This window comes from Thunnus thynnus, chromosome 7 (assembly GCF_963924715.1).
Source record: "Thunnus thynnus chromosome 7, fThuThy2.1, whole genome shotgun sequence".
Taxonomy (NCBI): Eukaryota; Metazoa; Chordata; class Actinopteri; order Scombriformes; family Scombridae; genus Thunnus; species Thunnus thynnus.
This window is the reverse complement of record NC_089523.1, coordinates 14462639-14473109: the sequence shown is the minus strand read 5'-3', so window position 1 is coordinate 14473109 and position 10471 is coordinate 14462639. Positions and strand designations below refer to the sequence as shown.

Here is a 10471-nt window from a genome sequence, read left to right as displayed (position 1 = left end):
TTAAATTCTAACTCATCCCATTCTTCACAAATGTTGCCACTCCTCCATCTTTTCTGGTTTTCCTATCATTCCTAATTGCTGTTTAATCATATACAACAAAATTCCATTGTGACTTCAACCATGTCTCTTTTATACATATTACATGAGGCTTGTCTGATAAATTTGGAACAAATTCTTGTCCATCAGCAATAAGGCTTCTTGTATTCCACTGTAGAATAACTAAAACCATGAAGAGCCACCAGCTCATGTCTGAGTGTTAGGAGTTTCTCCATCTAACATTTCTTCCACTACTTCCCATCTTAGTCCTTTAATCCCGATCTATTTCTCAGCTGATTTCAATATGATCTTGATCTTTTTCATCTTCCTGCTCATCTGCACTGAGCAATTTATCACATCTACCATAAACAACACAAACTCACTCTTGCCCACAATTAGCAGATCTTCCTTTACAGCAAATTTGTCACATCCCTCACAGGGTCTGTTGTTGCTCTCTATTCCCACTGATTTAGGGGCATCTGCCTGCCTGGACACTTTCGTCACTGCCTCTGCATATGTAATCCCCTGGGAGACTAACTCTCTGCTGCTTTCTTGCTGACTTTGCACCCTCGATAGGCTGAGCTGTGTTCTCCTCCACAGTTACAACACTTGAGTTTAGCTCCTTCTTTGCATTTCTCATACTCATGTTCACCTGCACACCTATGTATCTCTGCTTGCCTTTGCAGATTGCTGCTACGTGGCCATACTTTTGGCACTTAAAGCATCTCAGTGGTGGAGGAATATATGGCTGAACCTCATAGCCCATATGTGTTGACCTCAGATTCAGGACATCAACACAACCAGGGGAAAACATGGCTCTTAATTTAGAATAACACTGACCTCAAGTGGCTGTTTAACAGCATCTCATTGACTGAAATCAAACTGTACCCCCAGCACTCTTACATATTGTGTTAACGATATTATGCTCTGATTATAGTATAGCTCTTATGATGTTTTTTAATGTTGAAAGAGCACCACTGCAGGCAAAGTGTTACAGCTGCACAACAGACAATGATTGTGCTCAGTGTTCTGCTTCACTTACTCACTCAGTGAAGATGTGCTTGTGTAAATTCTACTATTTAGTCAACAAATGGCATTTAAGAAACGTGGCTAAATTCTATTTCTCTGTAAATAACACTTTGAGGGTCCAGGGCCGGATTAACCTGCCAGGAGGCCCTGGGGCAAAAATGAGCTGAGGGCCCCTGTTGACCGCCTTTGCTTCAACGCATGTGTATATGTGTATATAATTAGTGTTTACAATGACCATCAAGCACTGTGCACACAGTAGAATACACATCTAAATCAATCTTGAGCCCTGGAAACCAACCTCTATCTTTGATTACACGAATCTAAACACAAATTGTTTTTGTTTTTTTCAAATTTACTTTGGAATATGCATCATTTAAACACTGTAGCAACTGAAATACAAAAGGTTTTAAATAGTCTACTCTCCTAAAAACGAGAAGACCCACATTTTTTCCCCATTTTTTGCACTGTGCACATTATCTAACAGATTCTTGTTAAGGGACAGATGAGAAACCCAGATACGTTGAGCGATGTAGGGACCTCTGCCTCCCTGACTCCGTCCACATCAGCTCATGTTAGGACAGTTTCCAGTGGAGCTAAGAAAAAGAAAAGGAAGCGAGCCGGTCGTTCCCGGGGATGGAAACTTCTTGGCTGGAGATGGGGGCGCTTCAAATGGGTTCAAAAGAAGAGATGCTCTGGCTGTTCAAGCCCTCATCCACAGAGCACCCAAAGGCAAAAAAGCAACAGTGCAGCCCAGAACCAGACTGGTCAACAGGGAACACCAGTACAGGTGAGATGAGGACAGAATCAGAGAGCTGCAGGGAACATTGGCAGGATAATAACATCAGCTGATATTAGGCCACATATAGTGTGTGTGTTGGCAAAAAGAAATATGCAAAAAAAAAAAAAAGAAAGTTGTAAACAGCAAGAAATATCTTAGTGGCAGCAGTTATATGAATATTTGACTTCTCAATTGATCTTTTATAGAATTTTCTGCTTTTATTAATAATTTAAATAATTTCAGTGCTCAAAATTTACATTACTGTCATAGTGTTTTGTTCAACTGTAAGATATATTTAGTCAGACATATTTATCACAAAATGTTTTTTATGTTATGTGTTGTGCATATGAATATTAGTTCATTTACATTTATTTCATGTTTATTATTCTCATGTATTAATATTGTTACTGGCCTCCAAAACCCAGTATTGGTCAGCCTCTACCAATGACCTTGATAATACAGAGATGAATACAGTGTATGATTTTTTTTGTAATAATATGATACTTAACTGTCCCATTCTGCTTTGTACCTTCTCTCTCTGACATCCAGTCTACCAATGAACAGGACATCACCTGCTGCCAGTGGCTCTACCACGGGGCTCACATTATTAATGACAGCTGCAACATTGAGTTCATGGCCGGCAGAGGTAAGGTTACAAGGGAATTTACCGCTAAGTTATATCCTGTTAAAAATTGTTTTGTCTTCTTTCAGGAAATTACATGCAGAATGGTTTCTTCCGACATGTTGCTATGTATGGAAGTGCCTTCCTGAACAGCGGGGGAGGCCGTCTGGTTGTCGGGGTGAATGAGGACGGAGTGGTTTATGGCCTGTCCTTCAGCCATGAAGAGGAGCACGAGACTCGCCTACAGGTGGACGTGACTCTAAAGCGTCTCCAGCCTCCTGTCCTTCCCCGAAACTACAGCCTGCATTTCCTACCTGTGGTAAAGTCTGGGGTGAAGGCATCTCGCCTCAAGGTGCTGTGCCTCACTTTCAGAGCACCTTCAGCCTTCAGTGAGCCAACCCTCTATCAGACTGAGCACGGGGATGTGTTCATATGGCGGGATGGGAACACTGAGGGACCCCTGTCTAACTCTGTAATCCTGGAGTGGTCCAGACAGGTAAGAAAGTCCATGACTATATTATCTTACAAAATACATATTTGTATAAAAATGACAAATGCGACCATTTCAAGTGCTGACATGCTGTATGTGTGTGTATTCAAGAAATGGAGTCAAAAGAAGCAAGAGCTAGAACACAGACTGAAGGAGGCTGGGTCTGAGTTGTCCTCATTAACAGCACAGGCGGACTGGCTTCTCCAATTCATCATAACCTTGCAAGCAGAGCAGAGCCAAGCCCACAACAGCAGAGCCCCAGATGTGGCACTGGAATCCCCTCTGCGTCCAGGACATGAGCAGATGTGAATTTGTCTGGTTGTGAAGTTTGCTTGAGATGCACAGTAGCAAAATTAATACAACAAAAGCACAGTAACTGTCTTTGACTTCTTATTCTCAGCTCCAGTGACTCAATGCAATCTTTCATCGCAGATTTCCTACAGTCTTTCTGGAGAACAGAAGCACTACAGAACTTGCTGAAACCTTGATTTGTTAGCATAGAAAAAAATGCTGATCTCATGAAAATATTCCACCATAGCAACATACGTACCTACATTATCATAACTTGGTGTCTGACTCTCTGCTAATGTTGATAGTCTGTAATCTCGCTCTCTCACCGTTCGGTCCTCTCTGCCCTGCTGTCACATTGTGTCAAACTGTCAACATTTAATCTGCGATAATCTGGGGTTTGTGGGAAATGGTGTTTCTTAAGACCAGTCACAGCAGCTCCTCTCATAAGCAGCAGGCAGTTTAATGAGCCAAGAGTTCAGGAGAAAACTGCTTTTCCAAAAAAAGAAAATATACACTTCCCTAAATATTACTATACAGCCTGAGTACACCAAGTATTAACAGACAACACCCCACATTTATTATACTTCCACTGGAAATATTCTTCCACTCCCTAAAACTGCAGCTGAAGTGAAGCATCAGAACAGAGATACAGATGCACAGCAACAACCTTGTGTTCATTTCATTAACAACAGAAGAAGAAAGAAGTTTTTAGGCAACTTAAAGCAAATACAGTATCTACATGAAAGTTGCCAGTACACAGGGGTAGGTCAAATATATTCTCTGTCTCTAACATTTGATCTTCAGGCCATATTGATTTTTTATATGTGAAAGTTGTTTATAAGTTTCATCAAAGGACAGGTTCACAATTTTTCAAACCTGTCTTAAAACAACAGTCAGATGCCCATATTAACAGTAAAAGAGGTTTTCCTCACTGTAATCATCATGTTCATACTGGCTATTAAAAGATTTGAATGACTGAAGCTTCATATTAGCTTCAGATAAACTTTTAAATACAGTTTTGCACAGAAGGAGTTTTGTGGATTTTTGTCCCCCATCACTTACATTGTGAGTGCATTATGAAGAGACCTTCTAATGGTCAATATGAACAGGAGGAATGATTACAGCAAGAAAAACCTGTTTTTTGGTGGGGGTTTTTTTTTTTTTTTTTTTTACACTTTATTGTGTTTTTAACAATTCTAACTTGTAAAACACAATTCTCCACATAAGAGGCCATACAAAGTATAAAATTTGTAATTATACATTTGTAATAAACAAGCCTACGTTATGACTCTTATCACATAGAGAGCCATTAGAAACCAGAGTCAAATTACTTGTATGTGTAAACACACTTGGCCAATAAAGTTGATTCTGATCATTTCATAACCACCAGGGTCAGATTTCTATAAATCTCTGGACCCACAAAATGTTAACATTTTATAAAAATATATCTTCATATACAATGACTTCTTATGATCCAGAACAGCTCTTTTAAAATTAGCTCTTGTAACAGATTTGAAGGTATTCTTGTTTTTACTCAGACTATAGTAGATAATTCAATAAGTCAGTATATCTGCCTCTTGGGACAAGCTGCTGGTGTAGTCACTGTAAGTATCTCATTAGAAGAGCAGCTGTGTATTCAATTAAAACACTACTATGTAATATTTATCTGTCAACATTACAGCCTCATTAATATTAGTGATGGTGCTGTGAAGTTGGAATTGGTAACAAATGGCAGATGGTTAAGATAACAATGTGACCCAAGTGTGTTTCACACTGCAATTTGCACAATATAGGTTGTGTTTTATAGCGTGCAAGCTGTTGAACACCTGCACTGCTTACTTTTGTTTTACAGTGTTTTATTAATATTCTCAACGAAAAAAAGACTACTGTATCCAAACAATTCTCACAAAATGTAACCTTATTTCATCACAAGACAGACATCAACCTGACAAATTATTCCAAATTTATTCATTGAAAAAAATGCATGCCTTGATACAATCAAATAATCACATCATAAAATGGAATGAGAAAAAGTGACAACGCTGGGTAAAGTGTCTCAGATTAATTAGACTTTCTATGAAACTTTCAGCAGGGAAAGAAAAAAAAAAAACTGTTAACAAGACAAGTATCATAGTTTTAATCCTAACCTAACGCATAAGGCAGTGTTAAAAAGGCACAGGCTGCTCTTTAACAGGTTGGCTGAACTCTTCAAACTCCTCGTATTCACAAAAAAAAAAACACACTGAGATGAGCACTGACAGACAAAATGTTAGGAGACACACAAAAAATGTTTTGATATGTCTGGTCATCTTCTCTGTGTAGTGATGCATATGTTACTGGACAATAAAAAAATATATACATATAAAATTGCCAAACAGAGGTGGCTGTCATATGTCTGAGTGTTACTGTCACATGACCAACTCATTTAATATTCCTCTGCTGTCAAATGCATATAAAATAAAATGCCATTTGGAAGGCCAGATCTGGATGCAAGTCTAATGTTTAAACATTTTACAAAAATATCAGGGTACCTATAGATTCATTTTGATTATGTTTAGCGGCAGGCTTACGGGAAATAAAATACATAATCGTTTATTTCAATAAATGTTTTTCCCCCTTTGCATCACTTTGTGCCTCTCAAAAGGTTACCGATTTAAAATGAACAGCAACTTATGCATAAAAGGCAAAATCCCTTGTCAAAATACAAAGGTAAACATATATTGTACCTATGATGCCAGTTTGTTACACCAGTTTCCTCACAGACGTTTTACACATTTTCTGAAACATTTTAATGTATTTTAAGTACATTCAAAAGTACTACTAGATCAGCTCTGAGAGAAACTAGTTCAATGTCAGCACCCTTTCATGTCTAAAGCTTCTCTGAATGTTCATACTGAAAACTGCCTGCAACATGGACACACAACGCTCAATGTATCACTGAGACATACAGTATAATGCAGGGTTATTTGCTCTGGGGTTAAGTCTACAAACGGTTAAAACCAACTGGTTCAAAGTTACAAACATCTCAAGATGGCAAATTGAATGAGCTTCCATTGTTTCATCTGAACTCTTCATGTTCACAGTGGAATTATAATATGTACAACCACAGGTTGGGATCAATGAGTCCCTCTCCCACAAAACTGATGGATTGTCTACTCAGAGTTGCCATCAGTTTTGATGACAGCCGAACTGTTTGACTCAGCAGTAAAAAATGTGAAAATCTGAGACGATGACTCTTTTGTGCTTCTTTTTTCTAGTAAACCTACATGATTCATTAAGGAATTTTGAGCCAGTGGGTTTCTTAATCTAATCAGCTAAATCTAATCCCAGAGCATCCAGATTTGCAGTAAAACACCCAATTACACCGATTCATTCATTTATACCAAAGACTCTTTCCACGTCCTGTGATCCAGACTGGCTAAATGTACTTTTGGTCTTGGACCACGGCTCAAGTGAAGACCCCAGAGCGTACAAGCTGGTGGTCCTGATACATAATGTAGTATACATAAGTAGGAAATATACTTTGAGATTGCTGAATGGGTTTCTAAACAAAACCTGCTGAGGTAGGGTCTGCCTCATGATCTTCTTCATGAACCAGGGTGAGTATGAAGTGTTTAATGTTTTTATATTCAGTCCTGATAAAAGACATACAGTAAAAATAAAAAATAAAAATTAAAAACAACCACTTGAGTAGCGCGAGTGAAGCTGGGTTTTGAGGCTCTTTAACTCCAGACATCTTGTGAGTAGCGTCCCTTGGTCATCAGTTTCTTGATGTAATCTGTGGCCTGGGTGCGCGTCAAGCCTCCCAGTTCTTCTGCGATCTCGTGGAAGGCCGTCTGCACGTCCTTCGCCATGTTTTTCGCATCCCTATGGTAGGAAATGGATCAGTTTAGATTGCTGCAGGGTGATTCTACTTTTTAATTAAAAAGAACTAAAATAAACCAATAACAATGTTCACCTCAGTCATGGTGAAACTTCTTTGCATTTGATTCTTAAATAACACCAGTATATAAACCATCAGTGAAACCACTTATCACCAAACTAGGAGATGCCAACACTAAAGAGTTTATTTTTATCAAATGGTTGAATTTAACATTATTTCAGACAGTTGGCACAAAGATTATTTGTTGATTATTTACAACTATAAAAAAATAAACGAGCACTACTTCGCAAAATGAATAAATGAATGAATCAAACATATTAATTACCCGCAGACGTAGATATGAGCATTTTCTGAGTGAACCAGCTTCCAGATGTGCTCCTTATGTGTCTTCAGGAGGTGTTGCACGTACACCTTTATTTTATAGAGCAGAACAGAAAACATTGTTGTAGTTGCAGCGATTCTTTATGCATGTTTAGCACACATAAATGATTAAAAGGTCCATACGCACATAAACAGCACATCAACACAGACATATGAAATACACCGTTTTTCCAATAAGCTCAATGTGCTGTATATCAAAACTGAACAAGGCATTTAATTATTCCTTTAAATAACGTAAAGATAACCATTTTTTGTTCCCATATACTGTATCATTAACCAGTCAGTGCCTACAACAATTTAGATTCAACATCACCTAAAAAAATCTAGTGATAAGAAGATTCCAGCAAAAACTTTTGTACCTAAAGTGACTCTTCAATGATTACTGCCAACAGATACCAAAGTATATTCTAATCCCAGCAGATTTGACTTTGATGGTAAGGGATACTGACAGCAGTGAGGTAGACGAGCATACCTTTTGCTCCTGGTCTCTTGAGAAGGCAACGAACAGCTTTGATAGAACTCCATTCCTCTCTGCCTCCTCCAGCTCCTCCTGGTAGATAAAGTCCTCATTCTTATACCTGCAGCCGAAAAACATCACCGTCTCTCCGACCTCCTTTCCTGTACGGGAACAAAAACAATGTGTTGATTACTTTTTGGACTTGCTGTTGATTACTGCATTTGAGCTCTTCCACTTTTGAAATTGTAATCTAATATAATCAAGTAATTGTCTGTCACAGCTGCACACACAATGATCACACTTATATATCATATATTAATCATCCCATTTGTATTTGTTGGCTGTGTGAAGATTAATACTTTATTCAGACTGACAGTGTCTGTCTTCCCTCTTAAGAATTTTATTTGTCATTGTTTTTTAAAAAAAATTATTTTATCTAGTTTTTATTTTACTGTTTCATTATTATTATTTAAATCTATTTTATTGTTTTTTTATTACATTTTCAGAATTGTTATTTCTTGTGTGCACTAGTGTCAATTTGTTTTACTGTTCTGTCCTATTATTATCTTGTCAGTCAGCTGTGAAGCACTTTGAATTGCACTAACCTGTATGACAATATTAAATGATGTTTGATTGATTCATTGAATTGTTAAAGAGATGTTTCTATCACGAATAACTGTTTTATTTATTGTAAGAACTTTAAACAACATTTATGAACTACCAAACTAATCAAATAAATATAGGTAACTTAACTGTGTACGACTGTATGCCTAACAAGTTTCTCTGATGTGTGAATTATTAGCTACATACTTGCTAGTGACAGAAAATGCTAATAACTGAAAATTGACTATTAAAGCACTGATTACTATTTGTATCCATCTGAAAAGAGCACAAGGCAAAAAGTTCAGCTTTCTCTATTTTTGTGGGCACTTGTGTAGACCACACTACACCAAAAGGACAGAAATGACAAACATGTTTGGAGGTCTCTTCCCTCATCTTTCTGTCCTTGTGGAGACATAAGGTTGTAAAAGGTCAGACAAACAACAACAACAACAACAACAGACACCGTGGCCCACAGTGTCTTTAAATACCTTGTTGTTTGAGCCAGCCCCTCTCCTGGATAAAGCCCATGAAGGGAGCAATTCCTGTCCCAGGGCCGATCATGATCACTGGGATGGTGGATTTGAAGGGCAGGCGGAACTGGGACTTGCGGATGTACATAGGAACAGTGGACTTGTGGCCGTTGTCAGTGACCAGTTTGTTCTTCAGCCAGTTGGTGGCCACTCCCTTGTTGATGCGGCCAGTCTTGGTCTTATATTCTACCACCACGGCACAGATGTGGATGCTGTTAGGGTGAACCTACAAAACCGAGGACAGTTACTGATTGTTACTCTGCTTTAACTCTAAGAACAAACAGATTTGAGTAGGTCAAGACAATATCCATATCAAAAAATATTTGCAAAAATGTTAAAACTCTGTGCTTCTTTAGCGATTTAAACAATTACCTTTGAGGAGGAGGCGATAGAGTAATAGCGAGCCTGGAGACGAGGCAGCAGCTCACACAGGTGGTCAATGGGAGGCCTCAAGGAAGGCATATCCTCCAGAATGGCGAGGATGTTTCTATTGACATCCAACACCCAACTCTGGTAGAGCCCCTGTAGCGAAACACCAATGAAAAGACGACAACATTAAGTCTAACAATTGGAAATTACAGTACATGAATCGGTATACGTCATAGGTCCGGTTAACTTAAATTTATTCAGACATGGGTGACATATAACCACAGCTGTTAACTTTCACTTCAGGGTTAAACCATCTGTCTTAACACCACCAGTGACCGTTCACCACCCGTCACTGACCTTGCCCTCGGGGGAGGAGGAGGCCATCTTGCGCATATTCTCCTGGTCTTTGGGGTCAGAAGCGTACTGTGCCAGCTCGTAGAGGACGTTGGTGCGAGGAGGATGTGTGATGTCCAGGTAGTGAGTCAGGGCTGTGCGGTAGGTGGTGGGGCAGGGGAAAGGGTGTTTCTTGTTGGACTCCTCTGAAAAATAAAATGAAAAGATTTTTCTGGCATCTCAACACTTATATGTTATAAATGTTTATCAAATTTTAGAAATGTGTATCAGTTGTTCAAATATCAATATACTACCACTGCTACTATTACTACTGATGATACAAAAATTGCAGATTTACTGTGTAGACAACTTTTGCTTCTCACCATCACCAACATTCTTATAAACCATCTAGTCATAGACAGGTGTGTTTATTGGCATATCATTCTGTTCCCATCAATACTTTGCATATCTGTTAAGAACATTAACACAATACACCTCTGTGCAGGAGATTATTAAGTGACTAAATCAGCAGATTGTGTTCTTTATATTGATGTATTTATGCTGATGAACACTGAACAGGAGTAGCCTTAATTATTAGTTGTATTACAAAGTACATCCGATGACCTTTGTGATCCATTAAATTAATTTCATTCTTAACAAAAGTCAGCA

At 38.4% G+C, this 10471-nt stretch overlaps 2 protein-coding genes across 2 annotated transcripts in view; one reads left to right on the top strand and one right to left on the bottom strand.

The window, feature by feature from the left end:
* The first annotated feature begins 1433 nt into the window (after positions 1 to 1433).
* Positions 1434 to 3331, top strand: LOC137185955 (schlafen-like protein 1). The gene is made up of 4 exons (XM_067594518.1): positions 1434 to 1852; positions 2393 to 2489; positions 2555 to 2961; positions 3067 to 3331. Exons 1-4 carry the CDS (start codon positions 1568 to 1570, stop codon positions 3262 to 3264), a joined length of 987 nt encoding a protein of 328 aa, XP_067450619.1. The 5' UTR covers positions 1434 to 1567; the 3' UTR covers positions 3265 to 3331.
* Positions 3332 to 5192: 1861 nt separating this feature from the next.
* Positions 5193 to 10471, bottom strand: part of porb (P450 (cytochrome) oxidoreductase b) — a 20431-nt gene continuing 15152 nt past the window's right edge. The window contains exons 10-15 of the mRNA XM_067595891.1: positions 9827 to 10041; positions 9473 to 9622; positions 9059 to 9326; positions 7983 to 8128; positions 7455 to 7540; positions 5193 to 7113 (exon numbers count right to left, since the gene is read on the bottom strand). Coding sequence (XP_067451992.1) covers positions 6969 to 7113; positions 7455 to 7540; positions 7983 to 8128; positions 9059 to 9326; positions 9473 to 9622; positions 9827 to 10041 — 1010 coding nt within the window. The 3' untranslated portion in view covers positions 5193 to 6968. The remainder of the gene's footprint in view (positions 7114 to 7454; positions 7541 to 7982; positions 8129 to 9058; positions 9327 to 9472; positions 9623 to 9826; positions 10042 to 10471) is intronic.